Source organism: Sylvia atricapilla, chromosome 17 (assembly GCF_009819655.1).
Source record: "Sylvia atricapilla isolate bSylAtr1 chromosome 17, bSylAtr1.pri, whole genome shotgun sequence".
NCBI classification, from domain to species: Eukaryota; Metazoa; Chordata; class Aves; order Passeriformes; family Sylviidae; genus Sylvia; species Sylvia atricapilla.
The window spans coordinates 9,713,321-9,737,499 of record NC_089156.1 but is presented as its reverse complement, the minus strand read 5'-3'; the positions used below and the strand labels follow the sequence as shown (position 1 = coordinate 9,737,499).

At 54.0% G+C, this 24,179-nt stretch overlaps 1 protein-coding gene across 1 annotated transcript in view; it reads left to right on the top strand.

Moving 5' to 3' along the window:
* SGSM1 (small G protein signaling modulator 1) overlaps positions 1 to 21,177 on the top strand; it is a 32,193-nt gene extending 11,016 nt beyond the window's left edge. The window contains exons 4-26 of the mRNA XM_066331790.1: positions 2,269 to 2,431; positions 3,182 to 3,334; positions 3,835 to 3,902; positions 4,028 to 4,173; positions 4,604 to 4,735; positions 5,242 to 5,366; positions 6,756 to 6,823; positions 7,187 to 7,350; positions 7,712 to 7,841; positions 9,075 to 9,245; positions 10,090 to 10,228; positions 10,485 to 10,549; positions 11,388 to 11,533; positions 12,035 to 12,163; positions 12,605 to 12,787; positions 14,505 to 14,576; positions 15,071 to 15,652; positions 16,356 to 16,480; positions 17,614 to 17,696; positions 17,944 to 18,053; positions 18,285 to 18,381; positions 18,732 to 18,899; positions 19,255 to 21,177. Coding sequence (XP_066187887.1) covers positions 2,269 to 2,431; positions 3,182 to 3,334; positions 3,835 to 3,902; positions 4,028 to 4,173; positions 4,604 to 4,735; positions 5,242 to 5,366; positions 6,756 to 6,823; positions 7,187 to 7,350; positions 7,712 to 7,841; positions 9,075 to 9,245; positions 10,090 to 10,228; positions 10,485 to 10,549; positions 11,388 to 11,533; positions 12,035 to 12,163; positions 12,605 to 12,787; positions 14,505 to 14,576; positions 15,071 to 15,652; positions 16,356 to 16,480; positions 17,614 to 17,696; positions 17,944 to 18,053; positions 18,285 to 18,381; positions 18,732 to 18,899; positions 19,255 to 19,343 — 3,308 coding nt within the window. The 3' untranslated portion in view covers positions 19,344 to 21,177. The remainder of the gene's footprint in view (positions 1 to 2,268; positions 2,432 to 3,181; positions 3,335 to 3,834; positions 3,903 to 4,027; positions 4,174 to 4,603; positions 4,736 to 5,241; positions 5,367 to 6,755; positions 6,824 to 7,186; positions 7,351 to 7,711; positions 7,842 to 9,074; positions 9,246 to 10,089; positions 10,229 to 10,484; positions 10,550 to 11,387; positions 11,534 to 12,034; positions 12,164 to 12,604; positions 12,788 to 14,504; positions 14,577 to 15,070; positions 15,653 to 16,355; positions 16,481 to 17,613; positions 17,697 to 17,943; positions 18,054 to 18,284; positions 18,382 to 18,731; positions 18,900 to 19,254) is intronic.
* Positions 21,178 to 24,179: the final 3,002 nt, after the last annotated feature.

The window sequence follows — 24,179 nt, the reverse complement described above, 5'->3', positions numbered from 1 at the left end:
TCACCTGGGTGTAGCTGAGCAGGGTCCCTGCACCATGTGTGTCTGCTGTAGATCGTTTCCTGTATATCCTGGCTCTGCTCTAAGTTATATCCTGAGGGATGAGGAGAATCTCTTTGCAGTGGTGACACAACTGAGCTCCAAAAGTCATCTGATTTAAAAATCCTGCCATGGCCCCTGGATTTAGTAGAGCACAAGGAGAGTTTTTTCCTGTGGAAGCTGCACATTTCCCTGTAGTTTTGCCAGCAGGAGTGGTGCTGTGCACAGGTTGAGATGTGGCATTGGGAACAGATGCTGCTGACAGCTCTGTCTTGATGCTCTGTGCCAGAGGCCTTTCAGGAGCTGAGATTTCTCCCTTCCTCACAGGAGCTGGGATGTGCTGCCCATGACCTGAGCACAGCAGGAGCACCACTGGTCCCATTTATCTGCTGGGAATTTGGAACACAACTGGTGGCACTGGGAGTTCAGTCTCCTGGGAGTGCAGCTGGGCAGGAGCAGCCCTGGCTGCTCACCCACTGTGGGCACCTGAGCTTTCAGCACTGGCCTGGGCTGGGCACTCCAAATGGGCACCTCTGGGTGCAGTCCCAGGCAGGTGGGGCTGTTTGTCACTTCTATTTTAGCTTTGAAGCATAGGACAAATGAGGGAGATGTTGACTTTTCTGGCAAAGCCGTGGAGCAGTACGGGTTTTATTTTATTTATAAAAATAATCCTGGGGCAGGCAAAGCCCTCTGGGCTTTGAGAGGGCTTGTGCAGAGCCTGATTTCAAAGCCACACGTCCATGCAGTGCCTCTGCCTGGCTGCTGGGGGTCAGCAGGGCTGGGCTGGCCCAAACCTGTTGTTGTTCTGCCAGCACAGGCTGTGTCTCGGATGCTGCTGCTCAGCACTGAGCTCAGGCAGAGCACAGAGCAGGGCAGGATAATGAGCCTCTCCCAGCCTGGGAGCTGCTGATGGGGCTCCATGGAATGCCTTTTTCCTGTCTCCATGGAGTTGTTCAGCTGGAGGGAAGTGTGCCTTTCCAGGCACGAGGTGAAGCAGCATCCAGTGGGTTCGGCTCAGCAGCTTCCCGGGGAGGAGGGAGCAGAACTCCTTGTCACCCCTGGATCAAGGGCCTGAGGACTGTGGGTCCTTGTGATTTTCCAGTGCTTTGATCAGGCTGTTTAATCAGTCTGGGATTGGCACTAGAGATCCATCCTGAGCCCTCCCAGGGGACTTTGGGAACGTGCTGCTGGCGGAGCCTGTGCCTGTGCACGTCTTTCTGTGGAGTCATCGCTGGCTCCCGAGATCCCTGCTCACCACGGTGGGACAGGGAAGGTGTCTGGGGCTGTGTGGGCACTCACTGGGGTTTGGTGAGTGCCTCTGGGCAGTGTCCAGCACATGGAGTCAGGCACAGCCTTCCACAGTGGCTTAATGAGTGCTTGTATCCCTGAGTGCCAACAGAGTCCCCAAAGCCACACTGAGCTGCTGGCATTGCCTGTGGTTCATCCCCAGGTTCTTTGTTCCTTTCAGCTTTTCAGAAAAATGTTTGTATGAACACTGAGATTTTTGGAGGAAAATTGCCCCATTTCCTGTGCTGCTTTAGAAACCCTCAGTGTGCCTGTCCTTGCTCCTGAGCTTTCTCCTCCTGACTCACACCATCCCAGCACAGGGAGTGAAACTTCCTGTTCCAGCTGTGCCTATCCCTTCAGACTGGGCCGAAGGGAAAACATCAGGGAGATGCTGGTTTCTCTACAATCCACAAGAAACCCACAGGGAAAATGTCAGCCTAATTGCCCTACTTGGAGAAGCTCTGGTGCTTGTTGTTAATTCCCACGTGGGATGGGATTACAATTTCCTGAAGCCAAGGTGGGGATGTCTCTGCCTTCAGATTTACTGTCTGAGGAGTTTTAGGAGCTTCCATCCATGGAAGTGTTCACGGATAGGTTGGATGGGGCTTAGAGCAACCTGGTCTAGTAAGAGGGGTCCTGATGAACAGTCCCTTTCTGGATTCCTTGTAGTCCCCTCAGATCCTGGGAGGTGCTGTGAGGTCTTCACACAACCTCCTCTTCCCCAGGCTGAACATTCCCAGCTCTCTCAGCCTGACTCCATGGGGAAGGTGCTCCAGCAGCTCTGGGGTCGGCTCGACTGGATGGAGCACGGTGCTGATAAAGCCAAGATTGCCTGGTGCTAACAACTGTGTGCTCCAGTGATGGAGCCACTGGAAGGGTTGGATTGATCCCTGTGGGTCCTTCCAGCTGGGAATATCCTGACCCTGAGGCCTGTGCTCTCTGCAGCCGCCGTGGAATGCTGTGTGCTGTTCGGGCTGAAGCGGAGGGCGGCCGGCTTCCTGCGCAGCAACAAGATCGCAGCGCTCTTCATGAAGGTGGGCAAGAGCTTCCCCCTGGCAGAGGAGCTCTGCAGGAAGGTGCAGGACCTGGAGCAGCTCATTGAGAACGCGTAAGGCACCGGCCTGGCTGCCAGTCCTCTCTGCTCACTCGGGTTTTGGGGTGGGAAGTGGGGTTTGGGTCCAGCTTGAGCCTCGACAGGAGGAATTGCTCGGTCTTCTCCAGGGTTTTTTATCTCTTGACCAAACTTGGTTCTAGGAGACTGAGTTGTGGTTGTGGTTTAAGCAGGGGTGGACAAGTTCTAGCTCTCTCTGCCCCTGCTCTGGGTGCTTCAGGGACAGCTGAGCACGTTGCTCCTGAGCTGTCACACTTTATGGACCAGTTCACCAAGCCAGCTGGAACCACGTTTGGCGTGTCTCAGTGTGCAGGGCTTGAACCTGCAGTAATTCAGCTGCTGTCTGGGAGAGGATTACTCATCCTTGGACAATTAGGAGGGAGATGGATGGAGCAGTTACCTGGGGGCAGGAATTTTAAGCTGTCCTAAGATGAGCTGCTTTGCTTGTGAGCTCAGCCGTGGGAAGATGTGTGGGCTGGAGGATTCTGCTGAGGGAGAGGAGAGTTCTGGGGTGTCTTTGCAGTGGGGAACTGATTTAGTGACCTCTGGTTTCAAATGCAGGTGTGGCCCCTCTGCAGCAGGGGATGGGATGGGGACAGGGAACACCTCCAGAGCTGTGTTCCATGCAATTCCCTGGGATCCCCCAGCCAACACCCCCAAACTCCTGGTGGCAGGAGCACCCTGGGCTCCCTCAGAGTTCAGGGATGAGCCTGTGCTGTTGTTGTCTCTTGTCTTGTACCTCTGAAGGCGAAACCAAGCCCAGGGGGTCCCGGAGAACGTGCGCAAGGTGCCGAAGCTGCCCAACCTGTCCCCTCAGGCCATCAGGCACCTCTGGATCCGCACAGCCCTCTTCGAAAAGGTCCTGGATAAAATCGTGCACTACCTGGTGGAGAACAGCAGGTGAGCCCTGGCACAGGCCACCCATGTCCCTGTCCATGGCACTGGGGTGTTGCTGGCTGAGAACACACTAGTGTCCACACGGGCCAGGGAAAATCCCTGCATGGCACAGGCCAGGTGTGTCACTGAGTGCCCATCCTGGGGATTCGGATGGATGGCCTGCTGCTGGTGACCCCTGTGCACTCCCTAAGATACTGACAGGCCACACTGGTCCTGGTGATGGCTGGATTGTTAGGGCTGCACTGTCCTTGTCTTCTGGGATCTGCGGGCTGAGGTGTCCTGTCCTGGGACAGGTTAGTTAGGAGATGGTGGTGCTTGCAGTGTGCTGCAGGAGGGTTGTTGTTCCCCAGGAATTTCTCAGCTGGCAGAAACAGCCTGTTGAGGGCTTCTTGCCCTCTTCCCATCAAGGGGAGATACAGAAAGAGAAGGGCATGGCAGGGATTTAAACCACTGTCTGTAACTTTGCAGTGCTCCAGCATTCTGCTGTCCTTTATTTCTTCTAGTAAGTACTATGAGAAGGAAGCTCTCCTGATGGATCCTGTGGATGGGCCAATTCTTGCATCTTTATTGGGTAACACTTTCTCTCCTTGCTTTCCAAACCCATGATCCCAAAGCTGCGATCTGCAGATCCAGGCGGTGAACTGTGGCGGTGGGATCAAGGTTGGCTGCCTTACATTTGGGATGTTCTCTCCACAGTGGGGCCCTGTGCGCTGGAATACACCAAGATGAAGACTGCTGACCACTTCTGGACAGACCCCTCAGCAGATGAGCTGGTGCAGAGGCACAGGATCCACAGCTCCCACTGCCGCCAGGACTCGCCCACCAAGCGCCCGGCGCTCTGCGTGAGTGGGGGATAAGCCTCTCTCTGCTCCTCCCACATCCACAGGGTCTGGGCTCCCTTTTGCTTGGAAAGGCCTGTGGAGCCCTCTGATGAGGGAAGTCTTTGAGGCAGAGGTGCTGGGGACTTGGCTCATGGAGGGCATTGGCATGCCAGCTCCTCCTGGCAATGCGTCCCGGGGTCTGTGTCCCTTGGGACCATCATGGATGAGCAGAAAGCTGAATGTGCTCTGTGCATTGCAAACAAAGCTCACTCCTGGCGCTTCTCTGAGCTTGGACAGAGTCAGGAATCCCCTTAGAGGACCCTGAGGGAAAGATTTCTAGTAGCGACTCTCATAAGCGTATAAGTGATGAGGGAATGAGGTTCAAGATAAACTTTTGGGAAGCCAGAGGGTGTCTGTGCTCACCTGACGTTTGTGGGCATGTCTCTTGCAGATCCAGAAAAGACATTCCAGTGGCAGCATGGATGACAGGCCATCCCTGTCTGCCAGGGACTATGTGGAGTCCCTGCACCAGAATTCCCGAGCCACACTCCTGTATGGCAAGAACAACGTCCTGGTGCAGCCGGTGAGTTCCTGCTGGGAAAGCTGGGCTTTGAAACACTGCCCTGCTCCTCAGCACCTTCTTCTATCTCAAATTGCTCTTGGGTGGAGAAAACCACATTTTTTGTCTGGGAAGACAGTGAATGGAATGTGACTGTGGAGGTCTTGGTGATAGGGATCCTGCCAGTGGGATGGAAGAGCTCTGCTCCAGTCTGGGCAGAAACACAGGCTCCTCTCCCTGCCCATTCTTGACCACAAAACTCCTTCTCCTGCTTCTTGCAGTCAAATAAATGAAGTGCAAACTGCTTTTAGGTGGAGCTATTAAGTTTTCCTTGCTGGGCAGTTGCTCTCAGCCCTTTTCCAAGGCCTCGAGGTGTCCTGGAGTCTCTGCTGGGAGGTTTTCCATGGACACAGAGAGTTTCTCCCTGTTTGTGACTGGCAGGGCCGTGTGAGGGGCCACAACTGGGGCTCCAGGGCTGTGTGCTTCTGACATCTTCCAGCTCACTGTGTCGCTGTGTTTCTCTTCCCAAGCGAGATGACATGGAGGCAATCCCAGGATATCTGTCCCTTCACCAGACTGCTGACATCATGGCCCTGAAGTGGACCCCCAACCAACTGATGAATGGCTCCGTGGGGGACCTGGACTATGAGAAGAGGTGACTGGCTCTGAGTGTGCCAAAACAGGGTGGGGGGAAATGTTCCCCTGGGTCAGAGTTTGGATCTGGGATGCAAAAAGGCATCACTGTTTTCCCAGAGCAGAACCATCGTCCTTGAGCCCGTCATGGGAAGGAGGCAGGGAGAGGGTGGCAGGAGGTGGGGTGAGGTGTGTCTCTGCTGGGAGGGGCTCAGTGAAGGAACGGGGCTTGTTCCAAAACAAAGTGGTTTCATTTGTTGCCCTGGGGGATTTTCTGACGGGAATGCCCTCCTCTCCCTCCAGGAGCACTGTGCTCCTGGGTTTCTCCTGGCTCCAGGAAAGTGGGAGTGTTTTTAGGACGCTGATGACCTGGAGTAGGGATCTTCTTCAGCAAAACTTGATCTCAGTTTCATTCATTGTCAGATGTAGTATTTTGGGTTTTGTTTACTTGTGTTCTTTTCATCTCCCCTTTCTTCTTGGCCCCTGGGCTGTTCAGTTGTGCCTGGTACCCTCCCCTAAAATCTGTTTTCATCTCTACACCCCTTTTCTGAGTTCTTGCCTTGGGCATCAGCCTAAGCTCTAAAAATTCCCAGTGTCAAGACGTGACCAAGGAAGAGTGGAGGCAGATGGCACAGTAAGTATGACTGTACAAGGAGTGACTCTTGCACACCTTCCTGTCCTTCACGAGCTGTTTTTAATGTTATTTAAGCACTATTTTTGTGAAGTGGCAGATGCTGCTGCTGCTCAGAATCTGGAAATTCAATTTGTTGCATAGAAGTGGGATGTGATTGAGTGCTGACACCCTTGGACAGCAGTGCTGGACTCTCCACTGGAATGAAACCCTGCCTCTCTTCTCTGTCTGCTGGCCACCAGCTCTCCAGTGTGTTCTAGATCTGCTCAGACACCTCGAGGTGCCTGTGCTGAGACTGTTCTTGAACAGGAGCAGCTGAGACCAAATCTGTTGTGAGCTCTGAGAAAACCCCACCAATTGTGAGGGTTTTTTTCCCCTCCCTGGGGTAGAGCAGCAGCCCAGGCTTGGACCTCACTGCACATTGTCTTGGGGCTCCAGGGCTGCTCCTGAGAGATTCTTGGGGTGCTCACAGGAGAGTGCTCAGCTCTGCAGGGCTCCAGTCCCTCCCTGCAGTTGCCAGGATCCATGGACACATTTCCTGTGTCTGGGATCAGTGAGGGCAGAGAAACCACACAGGGCAGGAGGGTCAGGACTGAGGCTGAGCTGAGGTGGCAGGGACAGTTCCTGGTCCTGGAGGGATGTTGTCACTCATCAGGCTGGCATCACTGCTCTGGGATCTCATCCTTTCTGTGGCTTTGCCTGGTGCCAGGGGATCTGGAGCAGGATTGGGAGCCTCTCACACCCTTGAGGCTCACAGCTTCCCTTGTCCCTCTGTTCCAGCGTGTACTGGGACTATGCCATGACCATTCGCCTGGAGGAGATCGTGTATCTGCACTGTCACCAGCAAGGTAAGGCCAGAGCTTGGCTGCCGGGGGCTGTGTCACCCTGCACTTGATCCTGCCTCTGGGATGTGGTTCTGCTTTGGCTCCAGAGCTCTGGGTGGTCACTGTGATTTCAGTACTTTGGGAAAGTCTTTCCCCAGCTCCTGGCTGTGGTGCTTGGCTGGGAGTGCTCCCTGCAGAGCAGGGCTCTGATTTCCAAGGGGGCCATCCCAGCAAGCCTTTTCCAGGACCTTCTGAGTCTCATCATGGACTTAGAGAAGAATCCACACAAGGGAGAAAGTCCTTATTTTCCATCCCCTGAGCTTTCCTGCCCTCTGCCTTTCTGCCTGTGCCGTTTCCCTCCCTGATGGCCGTGTCTGTCACCAACAGTGGACAGCGGTGGCACGGTTGTCCTGGTGAGCCAGGATGGCATCCAGAGGCCACCTCTGCGCTTCCCCCGTGGGGGACACTTGCTGCAGTTCCTGTCCTGCCTGGAGAACGGCCTCCTGCCCCACGGGCAGCTGGATCCACCCCTCTGGTCACAGCGGGGAAAGGTGGGTGTCTGCTCCTGCTGGACCCTCTGCCTGCCATTAGTGGCTGCTGTGTTTTAAACGATCCCCTCCCAACATTTATAAGGAAGGTGGGGCTTAAAATGTGGTGGTTGGGTTTAGCTCATGCTGGACAGACCCTTCTGGAAAGCTCTGGGGTGGTGGCAGTGGGAGGGCTGCCCATGAGGGTTTGGTTCTCTGGGCTGTGCTTACCCTGTGCCCAGCAGGGTTATGGATTGAACTGCAGCTGGAAACTCCATCCAGGGGCTGCTGCAGCCCAGGGAATGTGCAGACATGGCAAAGCATGTGGGGCACGAGCTCGGGAAGGGAGTGGGTGGCTCATGAGGTGTATGTTCTGCTCCCCCAGGGAAAGGTGTTTCCCAAACTGAGGAAAAGAAGCCCCCAGGGCTCCTCCGAGTCCGCCTCCGACAAGGAAGATGATGAAGCCACGGATTATGTCTTCAGGATCATCTACCCCGGGACACAGGCAGAGTTTGGTGAGTGCAGGGCAGGCTTTGGGAGGGTTGTAGGAGCTGATGGGCACGGGGCAAACCAGGAGGTGGCTCCAGGGCAGGAGCTCTGGTTGTGCCAGTGCTGTCTGCTCTTAAATGTCATCATTCCTCCCTGGGAGGGTGGGAGGTGCTGGCACAGAGAAATGGTGGCTGCCCCATCCCTGAAAGGGTCCAAGGCCAAGCTGGATGGGGTTTGGAGCAATCTGGGATCATGGAATGTGCCTCTGCTCATGGCAGGGGGCAGAATTAAATGGTCTCTAAATTCACTTCCAACCCAAATCTTTCCATGATTCCATGGTTTGGTGTTTTGTTTTGTTTTAACCTTCCACTTGCTACTGAATCTTTTGTTTCTGCAGCTGCACAACAGTGTTAATGGTCATAAAAAAACCCTCTTACACATAATTTCAGTGAAAAGATTCACTTTGGTGTCTTGGGGGCCACCTTCTGTCATCACAAGCCTCCAGGGCTGATTGTTCCTTTGCTGCCCCCAGGCTGCACTAAATCCAGTGATGTTCCTTCAGTGTGGCTCCTGCAGCACAAAGGTCACAGCACCCTGCTCTGGGTGCTGCCAGGCTGCACCCACCTGTCTTCAGTCCCTGACTCGAGGGACGGGATGCTGCTGGATTTTCCAAACCAGAAATGCCTCTTAATGTCTGGCTGAAATGTCTGTACATTTGTCCTCGCTCTTCTGTGAGATGCCAAGAGCTGTTTTCTGACCTCTGGGGGCATCAGAGCTGATTTCATAAGGGGAAAAGCATCAGTTTTAGGTAGAAGGCTTGTGGAGTGTTTTTTTTTAAAAAAAAAAAAGCTCTGAAATCTGATGGAAACCTTTTTCCTGCATTTTGGAGGCTGTGAGGGAGAAATTACATCTGCTGTGACTCCTCCATAACGTCAGTTGAGATTGTACCTGGTCCTCCCTGCCTTCAGCTGACTAACATCATTCAGTGAGTCAGATAAAAACCTGATTGAAGCTAAACCAGCAGATAGAGATGTGCCTTTCTGTGGCTGCCTTTTGATCTACCCCTTTAAAATTCCATGCTGGGGGCCACATTTTCTGGGAAGTGAATTGCTGCCATCTCCTCAGCTGGCATCATCAGAGCCTGTGCTGTTCCTCTGCACCTCCCCAGCCAGGGGTGGAACCTCATCATTCTCTCTTCTCCACAGATTCTTCCTTTCTCCCCTTTCACTGGTGCCTTTGTCCTCTCTCTGTGTCTCCAGTTGCCATTAATGGTGCTTTTCACCCATTCCTTGCACCTGTGACTGCTGGGAGAGGGAAGATGATGAAGATTCCAGCTGGAAGCAGGATGGTGGTGATCCCTAAATGGTGTCTGAGTCTCCCTGGCACATCCCGAGCTCTCCATGCTGCTCTGGGCACCTCTTGGCATCAGTGTAATGAGCTCTTGGTTGGGTCTGGTGCTCAGCTCGCCTGTGTTGTCACTTGAGAGGCCCTGCAGAGCTGTCCCTGTCACCACTGACTGTCACTGCCCCATCAGTTCAGTGGGAGGGGAAGGGACTTTTGTGGGAATAATTCAGTATTTTTCCTGCCAATGTCATTTATTCCTTATCACAAGCAGGGAGAAGTCAGTAAGACCAAGGGAGAGCGAGGACACCTTTGCCCAGCCAGAAGATGAAATTTCTACCACAATTAAATGCCCAAGGAGGAGTAAAAATGATTATTCCCGTGGCCTGGGCTGTGTGTGGGTGGTACCTGAGCAGGACCCGAGGCCTTTGCAGTAGCACTTTGAGTTTAAGCAGGGATTAACAAGTGACAGCATGCAGAGCTCCTGCTGTCCCTCTCCACCTCTTCATCCAAGTCTTCACCTCCTCTCTTGTGATTTGGGTGCTCCCTTCTTTCCCTGAACTTTGGATGGGATCTTTTGAGGGATGGGCCTTTTCTTTTCCAGTAATCCACTCTTGCTGGGACAGCAGCTGATTTCAGTTTTCTCTCTGCAGCCCCTTCTCTGGGTGTTGGGTTTCTGCCTTGGTCAGCACGGAGCAGTTTAAGATCAGCTTTCTGAATTAACTGGTTAATTAGTGATGGTTCTCTCTCATCAGTGCTCTTTCCTTTCTCCTGAGCTCACCAGTGATTCCCTGTGGTGGGTCCTGCTTGGGAAGAGTGGGATGCTGCATTTGCCAATGAAAGCTCTCTCTCTCTCTCTGTTGGGCCCCTGTAGCTCCCTGACCCCAGGGCAGTGCCAGGCTGTAGCTGATGCTCCTCTCTGCCCTCCTGCAGTGCCCCAGGACCTGATGGATGCTCCAGGGGCCGTCCTGCCCCCCATGTGGCAGCCCAGCACCCGAAAATCCTCCTGCTCCTCCTGCTCCCAGAGCGGCTCCTCCGACGGGGGCCCGGCCAATGGCTGCAGCCACGAGAGGTACAGGGACACGGGGGGACAGCAGGGCCAGGGCTCAGTGCCCAGGAGCCATGGCAGGCTCATGGGATGTGGTTGAGTTCAGCCTCGTCCCTGCATCTGGCACGTCTCAGCTGCTCCACAGCCTGGCAGCAGGAATTGCTGCTCTGAGCCCGGGCAGCATCCCTGACCAAGCTGGATCAGTGAGATCAAAGCCAGGCTGAAGGGGGATAAACAGGAGCGTTTTCTCCCCTCACATCCCGTGTGGTTTTGTTGGCAGAGCTCCTCTGAAGCTGCTGTGTGACAACATGAAGTACCAGATCCTGTCCCGGGCTTTCTATGGATGTGAGTACTCATCAGGCTGCCTTGGGATGTGTGAGGGGTGATCCTGGGCTCTGGGCTGGGGCAGCTGCCAGTGGCTGCAGGAGCTGGGATCAGCCTGCTGCATGTGCTCAGGGAGGGGAACAAACAGCTGGACTCTGCCTCTCAGCCTGGAGCCCCTGAGCAGCAGCACTGGGGTACAAGATGACAAGGGACAAGGGGTATAAGGGACCTGTCCCAGCAGAATCCCTGCTCTGAGGGCTGGGTGTACCTGCAGAGGGTCTGCCCCAGGGCCCAGCCTGACCAGAGCCTTCTCCTGCTCTTCATCCTCGTGTTTCCCAGAGTTCCCCAGCTGAGGTGTGGTGTTCCTGTGTCAGATTATCCTTTTTTTTTTTTGACCTAGAGACGGAGCTCTTGAGAGGCGTTTTAAGGATTTTTATTCCATTTTCAGTCTCATGTGAAGGGTGAGATGGTACAGGTGTTACAATTCACACCACCAAAATCAGAAGCTAAACTATTTCTTAATTACAGTACATTATAAGCTTTTTTTTTTGCCCTGTCAGCTTTTGCTACACAATGCTGCTAATGCCTTTAAGACAATCATCTAAAAATACGCCTCGTGAATCCTACTATAATACATTTTTCACAAGTCTATTTTTCGTAGTTCTATTTCACTAAAATACCTAGTCTATTTGCAAGCCAGTTTTTAAGCCAATCACCTCAAAATAACCCCTCATGGCTTCTACCACAACACATTCTTCTGTAATTCTATTTCTCTAAAGTATCTAGTCTATTTGCGAGGTCATCATTCGAAACCCGTAAGGATTCTCTACCAATGCCATTCCTCGCATTCCTGCTGCAGGGCTGGCCTACTGCAGACACCTGTCCACGGTGAGGACCCACCTGTCAGCGCTGGTGAACCACAGCATCGTGTCCCCCGATGTCCCCTGCAGCGCCACCGCGGGGCTCACCGTGGACATCTGGCACAGATACCTGCAGGACAGCTCGGTAGGGCCACGCCTGGGGACACAGCCAGCTCTGCTGAAGCCCAGGGCGGTGGGTGTAGCCTGGGGAAGGTGGTGAAAAGCATCAAGGAGTTCCTCAAGGAGGGAAGTCAACCAAGCTGGACAGAACCTGAGGCTCCTAACCACTGTGTTGGAGTTGGGGAGTGAACAGTGCTCTTCTTAAAGTGCTTCTGCTCAGAGCCTGCCTGCAGCAGTGTCTGTCACTGCTGTCCTGACTGGGGTCCTGATGTGCTGGCAGGTCAGAGGCACAGCAGTGGCCCTTGGTGACTTCGGTGGGCCACTCGTTGGTGTGGAGAGCCAAAATGTCTCCAGCCACAGCAGCCTCAGCAGGGTTCTGAGGGATCATCTGCAGCAGATGGCAGCGGGGCTGGGGTCGGGCTCTGGGAGTGCTCTGGGTGCTGAAGGGTGGCACAGCCAGGCTGGGGACACCCACACAGCCGATGTCCTGGCTGTGGCTGTGCCCTGACCCAGGCTCTTCCCACAGAGCTACGAGGACCAGGAGCTGCTGCGGCTGATCTACTACGGCGGGATCCAGCACGAGATCAGGAAGGCTGTGTGGCCCTTCCTGCTGGGCCATTACCAGTTTGGGATGACAGAAGCAGAGAGGAAGGAGGTCGGTGAGGGTGTGCTGCCAGCTCAGCAGCCTGCTGTGCTCACTGCTGTGCCCTGGTCCTGCCCAGTGGGAGGGTCTGTCAGCAGAGCCCACCCTGTGTGCCCACTGGGCCTCGTGCCCAGTCTGGGCTGGGATGTGGGACTGGGACAAACACTTGGATCAGCAGGAATTGGCAGGGCCAAGCTTGCCACTGGCCCGTGCAGCTCCTCCTGTTCAGTGCCTTGTGCACCTTGGGAGGGCAGGGAGGAGATGGGTGGGCATTTTTCCAGCCAAATTTTGGCCACGTTTTGTGGCTCAGGCACCGTGCAGGGTGAGGGTGGCCGTGTCCCGTGAGCCACACTTGACACCAATGCGCAGCCCCCTGTGTGGGGCTCAGGAGGGGCTGGTTTGGGGCTCTCCAGGCACAGCCCTTCCCAGCCCCTGTGTCCCCCTGTGTCCCAGGCTGATGAGCAGACCAGGGCGTGCTACGAGCACACCATGGCAGAGTGGCTGGGCTGCGAGGCCATCGTCCGGCAGCGCGAGAAGGAGTCCCACGCCGCAGCCCTGGCCAAGTGCTCCTCGGGGGCCAGCCTGGACTCACACATCCAGAGGATGATGCACAGGGACTCCACCATCAGCAATGAGGTGAGGGGCGTGTACAGGGCTTGGGCAGTGCCCACCCAGAGTCCCGTGGAGTGAGGACACAGGTCCTGCCCACCCTCCTCCCCTGACCTGTGCCCACTTGTGTGTCTTGCTGTATTCTGTGGAAGTGAAATACTCATTGCCTGATGCACTCCTGGGACACATCAGGATTAGCTCCATGGAAGATGGTTTGAAGTGGGGGTGAGGAGGAAGAGCATGCTCCTGGCACTAAGGGGCTGTGAAGCAGGGCACTGGGTTTCATGGCTCCCTTTTCCAACGTGGGAGAAGAAGCCTCAGCACACCCTCAGTAAACTGTGTCATCCGAGGGGGTACCCAGAACCTTGGGACTGGCTTTTAGCAGTGCAGTGAGGAATGAGATCCACTGCCCAAATCAAAGGGTGTGGAGGGAAAAGCCTGTGACAGGAAAGGCAGCCCTGGGAACAGAGTCCAGGGAGTGTTTCCATGAGGGTTTTGTCCTTGAAAGAGAAGAGCCCAGCATGGCAGAGCCTTCCCTGACCTCAGGCTGCTGGCCCAGAGGCAAGGGGAGGTGAGTGCTGGAGACTTGATCTGCTTTCCTCCGGGAAGTTTGTGTGGGTGCTTTGGGAAGGAGATGAGCTCAGCCCCAGTCCTGCAGACTACGTGTGTGCCCAGAGAGGGAGAGAGGCAGGTCTGAGCCAGGGGCAGGGTGGGACTGAATGATCCAGCTCTCAGGGGGAGCAGAGGTGCTGCTCCATTGGCTGAAGCCCTGGGAATCATTCCCATCCCCTCAGCATCTCCACCGTGGCTCTTCCTCTGTGGCCACGTGTCTCTGTTCTGGGAACAGGCACTGCGAAGGGACCTGACAGAGTGAACACACGCAAAGTTTCCCAATTTTCCCATCTCAACCTGAAACTTCCTGTTTTAAGTGCTCCCATGGTGATGGAGGAAAACTGTCGCCCTTCCTCTCCCCACCAGAGCCCTGCCCAGCAAACACCCACAATACCAGGGTGGGGACAAGTGCTGTTCTGAATGTGCTGTATTTTCTTAAAATCCTATTGTTTGTGTGTGATGTCATGGCCATGCTCTGCACCTCTGCTCAGCTGATGGGGAGGGCTTGCTCTCATTGAGGGCTGGTTGCTCAGAGGGACTCCACAGAGCTGAGCATGGAGCTGGTGTCTCCAAAGCCCAGCCCTTCCCTCTGTGCTTCAGCTGGAAGCCAGAACAGAGTGCTCGTGACTTTGAGGGGAGCTGCTTCCACTGAGTCTGGCTTAAAACATCAATATTTGTCCTTGAAGAAAAGGAAAAAAGGCATGAATATGCTTGGAGGGACTGTTTTATAGCCTGACTTCATCGTTTATGTAAACTGAGCTGGGCTGAGCTGCACTGCTGCCAAATTAGGACAGAGATTTGTAGAAATTTGCACTCCAGGGAGGCAGCGTGACCTCCGTGCAGGCCAGAGGGGAGCAGCTCCTTCAGACCCAACACACAGCACTTGAACAAGTGCACTGACCCGGGGCTGTGGCTTTGTCACCTTCCCAGCAGTGCCAGGGGCTGAGGCAGGGCACTGTGCTGGGTGACACGGCAGCATTGATGTGACAGGAGCGTCCTCTGCGGGTCAGATATTTACTGGATGCACTTTCTGCTTGTTCTTCACCTGCAGAAGTGTCACCTCTGCTTGGACTCCCTCACCCTGACCCTTTTTTCTTTTCCTTCTCACTGCCCTTTTCCCTGTCCCCTGCAGTCCTCGCAGAGCTGCAGCTCCGGCCGGCAGAACCACGCCCGGCTGCAGAGTGACTCCAGCTCCAGCACCCAGGTGAGCACCTTGTCCCTCCAGCCCCTGTCCCCTCTGCCTTGGCTTGGGCCGACCCTTCACCACAACCACAATGATTTCTGGCAAACAGAACCAGGGTTGGAAGAGGTAAATGAGCCCCCAAACCTGCTTTGGATGTCAGAACTGTGCTCTGCTTGTGGTGTTCAATGTTCCACTCCCAGCTCTGCCCTGTGGACTCACACCTGAAGGGCCCATGGCTGCTCCCTCTGTTCATGGCCAGGTTTTTAACACCTGTTGAAATTTCTGCCCAGTATATAATGCCAAGCAAAGCACAATCCTTTGGAGAAGGGATTTGTGGGCTTGGAGTTGTGCAAACGACCGAGTGCTGACTCAAATCCAGGGAGAAGAAGCTAAAGGGGGGATTTTCCTCCCTCTCCACTGCTGGGAACATGGGCACTATGAGTACACACCTCTTGGGGACGTAGTGTCTGTTCCCAACACTGGCTGAATGCCTGGGATGTCTTCCCACTTTGCAGGTGTTTGAATCTGTGGATGAGGTGGAACAGACTGAGGTCGATTCTCAGTTGGAAGATGGCAAACAAAGCAAGATCCCCAATGGGACAGTCCCCAACGGCACGTGTTCCCCTGATTCTGGGCACCCCTCTTCCCAAAACTTCTCCATCACCTCGGGGTTCTCGGAGCGCAGCTTCAGCAACGAGGACAGTGCCCTGGAAACCACCAAATCCTCATCCAGCTCCCAGGGAAAGGCTGCCCCTGGGGATGTGCCAGCCCCACCGGACACAGAAGGTGCTCAGCAGGAGAAGCTGGAAGGCCAAGACAGCCTGGAAAGTGAATTTCCCACTGGTGGGAGCGTGGACTTTGTCCCCATGGGTGAGGGCTCGGCGAGGCTCCTTCGTGACAGTGACACTGTGGCCCTGACTGTGGTGGAGAGCTGGGCAGACAGCGAGGCTGAGAAGCAGAGCCTGGTGGAGAGTGAGGACAACCTCTCTGAGGAGCCAGAGATGGAGAGTCTGTACCCACAGCTGGCCTCTCTGACTGTGACCGATCTGACCAGCAGTGAACCAGCTGCTCTCTCCTCCACGGGTGTCACCTACTCTGTAAGTACACACCTGGCCCAGGTGGGCTTCCTTCCTGGCTGCCTCACAGGACCACAGAATCCCAGAACAGCTGGGATGGGAAGGGCCCTCCTGCCAAGGGAGGCTCACCTGGGGTAGGTGGGACATGTCCAGGTGGGTTTGGGATGTCTCCAGAGACGGGGATTCCATGCTCTCCCTTGGGCAGCTGTTCCAGGGCTCTGCCGCCCTGCATGGCAAGAAGTTTTTCCTCATGTTGAGGTGGAACTTGTGTTTCAGTTTATGGCCATGGCTCCTTGTCCTGTCCCTCAGCACCACTGAAAAGAGTCTGGGACTCTCCTTTTGGCACATGATTTGAGATGTTTGTATGGATTGATGAGATTTCCTCTCAGTCTTTTCTTCTCCAGACTGACCAGGCCCAGCTCCTGCAGTCTCTCCTCATCAGAGAGATGCTTCAGACCCCAAATAATCTCTCTGGCCTCTGCTTGACCCTCTCTGGCAGCTCCTTGTCTTTCTTGAGCTGTGGAGCCCAGAATTGAAGCACACACTCCAGATGTGCCTCACTGGGGATTTACCTGTATTTGCCCAGTGTTGATCCCGCAGTTGGGCAGAGAGGAGCTCCCACCTTCCCCCCAAACTCTGCCCTGTCTCCCCACTGGCTTTACAACTCTCTTCCTGATTTTTCTACTGGAAAAAAAAAATCAAACTCTGCTCTTGTTTTGGGCAGCCAGAGCTGCTGGACATGTACACGGTGAACCTGCATCGCATCGAGAAGGACGTGCAGCGCTGCGACCGCAACTACTGGTACTTCACCCCCGCCAACCTGGAGAAGCTCCGCAACGTCATGTGCAGGTGGGGGCTGTGGGAGGGCTTCCTGGGATTCACCTGCAGGCTGGAGGCTCAATCTTTGCTGTGGTTATGGAGTTTTGCTCCTTGCCTTGCTCCCCACATCATCCCGGCACTGGGGTCACAGCTCCAAGTATGTGGCGGTTCCCAGATTGAGGTGTCCGGCTGTCCCTCCTCATCACTGCTGTGTCCTGGGGTTTGGGCCAAGGCAGAGGTTCCCTGGGCCTTGTGAAGCCCACCTGCTTCCTGGAGCATGCCTGGGAAATGTTTTAATGAGGATCAGCCCACAGAGCCGTAGTGCTTAATGAGAAAGTGCCTGAAGCACCGGAATGGTTTGTGCCTGCCCAAAATCCCAGGAGAGAGCCAAAGCTGGTTGCATTTCTGAGTCCCTGTGACTCAGAGCTTGCCTAGTGACACTCACAGACTCAGACCAGCTCCAGCTCAGCTGCTGCTTCACAGGCAGTGAAGGATAAAATATTATTACTCATCTTGCAAACATGAGGAGAAGCTGCAGTTCCATCGGTGCTGTCACTTCACCCGACAGCCAGAGCTGGAGATCTCTGCTCAGATTAGACCTTCATTTTGGAAAACCAGTGGGCAGGATGGAAAAGATCCTTCCCTTGTGCCAGCAGCAGATCTGAGTCCTCTCCGAGCACATTTTGCCTTTTGCTACCAAAAAAGGGAAGATATCCCTGCAGGGCTGGGTACTTCCCGGGACACTGGGAATGGGCAGGCGAGGCAGGCAGTGTCTGCAGAGAGAGCCAACGGGATGGATGGAGGGAGGAGGCTGAGAATGAGAGATGAACAAATTCTATCAGCCTCTGCCCTGTAATCAGTAACCCCTCTGTGTTGTGCTCTCCCATTTTGCTTTTCCCTGCGCTGATTTTCCCTGCAGTGGCCATGGCACAGCCCTGGATTGACCCTGGATGTGGCCATGGCAGGGTGTTGATCCAGGACTGTGCCATACGTGCCTTATCTGGGAGACACCACAAGAATTTGATCATTTGCAGCACAGGGATAACAGAATGAACAGGTGTGATTCACCCCAGCATCCTTGGAAGGGAGACAGGGCATGGGCAAGGGAGGTGGCAGGTGGTGGCATTCAAGCCCCGGGTCACCTCTCCTGCTCTCTCACACAGCTACATCTGGCAGCACATTGAGATTGGCTACGTGCAGGGGATGTGTGACCTGCTGGCCCCTCTCCTTGTCATCCTGGATGATGGTGAGTGGGTGGCTTTGCTCTGCTTTCCCTGTGTGGGGATCTGTGGGGGAAGTGCCAAGTGGGTGGTGGCCCTTTGCAGTGGAGTGCCTGGAGGTGTGGAGCAGGATCCCATTTGTCCCATTTGATGCTGCCTGGCTCCCAGGAGCCCACCCTGGGACCAGGGTGACCTTTCTGGAGGGAGGTTGCTGCTGCAGGAGCAGCACTTGAAGCCCTTGCAGCAGCAGTGATGTCTCTCCTCCCTGCACAGAGGCTCTGGCTTTCAGCTGCTTCACCGAGCTGATGAAGAGGATGAACCAGAACTTCCCCCACGGAGGAGCCATGGACACCCACTTTGCCAACATGAGGTCGCTGATCCAGGTGAGAGTTCCTGGCACAGGGATGGCAGCTCCTCACTTCCAAGGGGGAAAGCTGGTCCTGAGGAAGCAGGAGGGACAGCAGGGGCTCTAAGGACAACCTGGAGCAGGAAAGGGAGGGAGGAGCTGGTGGGAGCTGGTGCAGCAGGAGAGCAGTGGGATGGAGGGAATAGGCAGAGGGATGGCTGGTGCCTTGTGTGTTCATTCCTGAGCTTCCTTTTGCTTCTCTTGGCAGATTCTGGACTCTGAGCTCTTTGAGCTGATGCACCAGAATGGGGATTACACTCATTTCTACTTCTGCTACCGATGGTTTCTCCTGGACTTCAAGAGAGGTGTGTGCTGAGACCACCCAAGGGTGGGGCAGGGTCTGCCTCCAGGCTTCCCAGCAGGCTTAAACTTACTTTTAATTCCTTTGCACTTTTCCCTGGTTTATGTCTGGCTGATTGCTCTGTCTAGATACAGAACCTGTTGTTCCAGAGCTGCTGCTGAGCCTCTCCACAAGCGTGTCCTGGGGCCTGTCACCTGCTGCTGGGCAGAATGTTTCTCCCTACAGATGACTGACTTACTGCTCCCAGCTGGAGCAGGTTGCTGTGGGAAAGAAGCACCCAGAGCATCTCCCCAGAGCTGCTGTGAGCCAGGGTGGGCTGAGTGTGGGGTGGTGACTGTTGTTCTCTGCTCACAGAGCTGGTGTACGACGACGTCTTCGCTGTCTGGGAGACCATCTGGGCTGCTGCTCACGTCTCCTCTGCTCACTACGTGCTCTTCATAGCCCTGGCCCTGGTGGAGATGTACCGGGACATCATCCTGGAGAACAACATGGATTTTACAGACATCATCAAGTTTTTCAATGGTACAGCCCGTGCTCGTGTTGGGCTGAGTTTGGGGCAGCTGCTCAGGTGTGGGCAGCACGTGGCTGGCTCTGGACAGTCACATCTGGGGAATGCTGGATGTGTTTAACACACCCGGAGCTCTGAGGGGTCTGGTGGGACTGGAATCCACCTGCTCTCCTCAGCAGTGCCCAAATGGACGTGTTGAAGGGAGTGGAGGTTTGGGCTGTGCTGCCTGCTGCTTTCCCCATCCCGAGGGGGTGGTTAAGGATGGCTCTGCAGAGCCAGGAGTCCCTGTGAGGGGAGGGTGGGGATGTGGGCAGCAGAGCTGTGGGGTGGGACTGCTCAGGCCTGACCTGTCCCTCTGTCTCTTTGCAGAAATGGCCGAGCGCCACAACACCAAACAGATCCTGAAGCTGGCTCGGGACCTGGTCTATAAAGTGCAGACTCTGATCGAGAACAAATGAAGGACCCGGGGCAGACCAGGCACCCAAAGAGCCAGGACTCCCCTCGGATGCTTCCTCCCTTCTCCTGTCTCTCCAAGTGCCACACCTGTGGGACTCAGGTGGTGGGACACGTGCTGCCATGTGAGCTGGGAGTCCCTTGGGCTCAGCACGGGCCCTGGCTCAGACCTTCTGCAGTGACTCAACCAAAGATCCCTCCAGGTGTGTTCCTGTGCCGGGAGCAGGACCAGGCAGAGCCTTGGAGGGGCAGCAGCTGCCCGTGGCCACCAAAACTGCCCAGGCATTGCCTCATCCCAGGGTGGAGCTCAGGGGCTGGGGGAGCAGAGCTTGGTGGCACAGAGGGAAAGCTGCTTCCTTGGGCAGCCCTTCCCTGTGCTGTGGGAAAGCAGCCAGCCCTGCGAGCCCAGGCAGCACAGGGATGCTGCCAGTCCTCAGCTCCTCACCAACACAATGAGGTTCTGCCAGTAATGGGGGGGACTTTGATCGCAGAAATTCTTCCTTTGATCCTGTCTCTCAATGCATTGCTTTCCCTTCAGTATTTTCTTTTTTCAGGGCTCTGTTTTCTCCCTGGGATTTTACATTGTTCCTACAATATCTGAGCACACGTAGAGGTTCGTGTCTGGATGGATTTTCAGAACAGCTCCAAATTCAGCATTGGGGTTATTTTTCAAAATCCAGCCTCTGTAATGTTCTCTGAACGCTGGGAAATCTGGTCCTGGCCTCCTCTGGGAGCTCCAGGCTGGAGGTTTTCTTACCTGCCTTACTTTAGCTGCTTGTGGTAGGACTCTGGTCTCCTTGTTGTTCCTCTGAGCTCTTGTGAGGGAAGGGCTCCTCAGAAGGCAAGTCAGAGCTCCTGATTATCCTGACTTTTCCTCTGACAGCTTCAGGGCTGGCTGTCGAGTCCCCTAAACCCACTGAGCATCTCCAGTTAGGTCTTGGTGGGCTTCTCCCACAGGCCTGTGAGAGGAAAACAGCCCAGGGTCCCTGAGTGGTCTTTTCTTTGGGAAGATGCACTTGTGTGGCCACTTTTCCTGCACAGCCTGGAGCCCAGTGCATGAAGTGCCTCTCCAGCTGCTGTGTCCCACACAGGCTGCCCTGCAGAGGCTTGGGAGTCATTTTTCAACTCAGGTAAAAAAACAATACAGGAAAAGGAGAGGGGTGGGTGGCTGGAGGGTCCAGCCCAGCTGGAGAGGGCAGTGCTGGGGCTGCTGGGCTGGAGCTCTCTCTGAGGGTACTTTCTCTCAAGTTTTGCTGCAAAAATTTGTGTTTCTCCCCTGGTGCAAAGTGTGTTGTGTGTGTGCTCTCCTCTGGCCCTGCTCCTGCCTTGCTGCTGGAGTGCTCCCACGGGAGGGAAAGGGGCCCTTCCTCCTCCCATGGAACATCTGTCTGTGCTGGTTTGTGTTTGGCTTGTGGCGTGTGTCAGATGTGGCTGGCAGAAAAAAAAGGTGGTTGTCAGTCTGCACCAGAGAAATCTGCTGCTTCAGGGAAGGAGTGAGGAGCCTGATAGAGTGGTTTGCTGTTTCTGAGCAAATCAGCAATTTCTGTATTCTGGGAGGTGGAGGTCGCAGCTGGGAAAGGCAGTGACACATCCTGAACTCTTTTGGGGAAGGGGCAGTGGGGAGAGAAGTGGCCATCCCTTCACTCCTCACAATCCCAGCAGTGTACAACAATCTGGGAAATCCCCTGGAGCAGTAAAATCCCAAAGAATCCCGGGCTGCAGTAACACAGGAAAGAAAGAGCTTGAGATCTGCCAGTTCCTGTGAGAACCTTTCATCTTTCCACCAGGCAAATGGAAAGATGTGTCCTCCTCCCTCCTTCCCAGGCTGCTCCTGTTCCCTCAAGGAACAGGACAGATTTGTCCTGTTGATCTGATTCTAGGACAGATCTGTCACCTGTCTGGAGGGAAAGGGATGTGCTCTGTTTTCCCCTTCCTGAGGGACAGGGACCCACAGGTCACCTGAAATGTCACCTGACCAAGCAACGTTGCTGACACTAAACTTTTCAAGCTTTCCTTGGTTTTTAAACAAAAACAGCCAAGAAATTCTGCACAATATTTGCTGTCTGTATTAACTGAGAGTGTCTTTGGGCCGCTCAATAGCAGTGTTTTTTTGAATAATTTCTGGGGAAAGGGAAAAAAAAAGTATTTATTTATTGATTTTACCTGACTGTGTGTCCTTGTGTGCTGGCGTGAGTGCGCGCTGTTGTGCAAATGGAGATAGAAATTTTCAATGTTATTTACCATATCTTGTAAATGTTTACCAGAGAATTGTGTCTATATATAATATATATACAGTATAGAGAGAAAATATGTGAACTAAGTGGGTTATTTTTTGAAAGGGTTGTGGGGGGGGTGAGAAATCTTTTTGCTTCTAAGAACTGTGTGGTTTCTATAGCACCTATTCCATGATGTGCCAATCTGTCACTGTCCCTGTGCTGGGAGAGTTGTTCTGGTGGGGCAACAGGAAGCTCTGAGCACAGCCACCATCACAACCTCAGTTTGGCTTCATCTTGGGTCTGACTTTAAGACTGGGCAAGAGGAAAAAAAAAATAAAGGAGGGAAAAATAATGTTAAAAAGCTTTGTTTCAGCTGTGTTGCTAGGCAAGGTCTTGTGCTTGTGAGGACCCACAGTGAGACCTCACCAGGGCCCTGGGGCTCTCTCTGATGGTGAAAAGCTGCTGAGAAGCTGAAAAGAAAAAGTTTTGCTGTGCAGCTGTTTGTAGGTCTTCTCTGGCCTCAGCCACTCCTGCCTGGCTCTGTCCCCCCTGCTGCATCCCCATGAGATAAAGCCTTTTTCTGGAATTCTGACGGGGGAAATCGTGGCCCTGGAGGCCAGCAGGGATCTCTCCCAGCTGTGCAGCCAAGGATGGCCTGTTTGCCACGCAGGAGAGGCCTGTCACCAGCCTTGTCCATATACAGTAATCTTGTCTGGCCCCTTGGGGAAGAGGAATGTCTCATCCCAGCTGCTCTGTGCAGCTGAAATCCCCCCCACAATGGCACTGCCAGCCCAGGATTATTTTAGCCTGTTGTTTGCTCTGTGGGAACAGGGACTGGAGCTCTGTGCCTTAAGCTGACAGTGGGCAGGGTCAGATTGGATTTTAGGGAGAAATTCCTCACTATAAGGCCCCAGCACAGGTTGCCCAGAGGAGCTGTGGCTACCCCATCCCTGGAAGTGTCCAAGGCCAGTTTGGATGGGGCTTGGAGCAACCTGGGATAGTTGAAGGTGTCCCTGCCCATGGCAGGGGTTGGAGTGAGGTGATCTCTAAGTTTCCTTCCAGCCCCAATCATTCCATGACTCCACACTTTCTGAGAGACTGCTGCCTTCTCCCCTGGGTGCAGCAAGGGCTGCATGAGCTGCCAGCCCGTGTTCTCTGCTCCAGGCACTCCAGAGCTGAGCCTGAGGAGGGATGGGCTCCGTGGGCTGAGTTCAGCTCCCATCACACCCTCCCTGAGCACCCACATTGCTGTGGGGTTTGTCTTATTCTCGAGCTGCTGAGCTCAGATAATCTCGGCGTCTGTAAATCCACTGAGTGTTTGTGTCCTGTGTTCCCCTGAGGGAGTGACAAATGGATTCTCTTTCCTTGCAATTGAGCTTTCTGCTCATGCAACCTTCCAACGAGCTCCTGGTACTCATCTCTTTCGGTGTGCAGACCCTTTAGAAGTTGTGTTTGTTCCTAAATGTGTGATTTTTCTAGGAGTTTTTCCTCTTGCCGTGTTGAATCCCTGAATCGCTTTGCTGTGAACATTTTTTATGAAGACTGAGAGGGTTTTTTTTTTTGTGTGGGAACTTCCTGCTGCCTCCCTGTCCTGCTCTCATCCAACCCCTGGCATGGGGAACATCCCTGAACTCATCCAAGTGCGAGGTGAGCCAGCAATGGGACTGCAGGTGTCAGCCCTTGTCACTGACAGGTGAAAAAAAGGCTGAGGAGCTATTGAAGAGGTGGGTTGGGGTCCCAAAATCCCTGGACACACAAGTCTTGTGGCCAAGAGCAGTTTATGGGATGAAGTTCTTCTTATTCTTTGTTCTTTATTTATTTATTACTTACTTTGCCTGACTATTCTCCCATCTCTTTCCTGGATTATCCTGAGGTTGGTCCCCTGCACTGGGAGCCACTGGACCTCTGACCAGGGATGGGACCAGTTTTGGGATTCTCATCCCCTAAGTTTGCTTTTGAAATATCTTACAACATCTAAACCACTTTTCTCTAGAGGCACAGTGGGAGCCTCTGAGCCTTTGATCAGTAGGACCAAAGTGATGGTCACGTCATCAAAACTTCTGTCTTATTTCTCATCCCATTTGAGAATTTCCCCGAGTCCTGAGCAGTTCTGGGCTTGTCTTCACCATTTTACTCTTGTGTGAGCACAAATTGATAGAGCACAATGTAGAGATGGAGTTCCAACCCTGCCAAGCACTATGGAAAGGTTGGAACTCACCAGAACTTGTGTCAGAAATTCCTATAAATGTTTTTTCTACCCTCAAGTAGATCAAATGCCACTGATTGTGTCCTGCTTTTCCACTCAAGCTCAGCATCCTCATTGCCCCAGATAAGCAATGTTTCATTGATTAAGGCATCTAAACAATTGTGGTCCTCAGTGGGACCACATTTCTGTCCTCTGGTGGCCACGTGAGCCACGGCTGGGGCCATTTGGTGCCACAGTCACACATTCACACAGCTCATTGTGTGGATTCCTTCCCAATTTTGCCCAAATCCTGAACTTCCTGGAGAACTTCCCACAGTCGGAATAGCTGTGGAAGCCTTTTAATGTGTCTAATCTAATCTGAATTCTAATTTAATTTTAGATTGGTGATAAGCATATTCCACCTCAAATTCCTGTTCAGT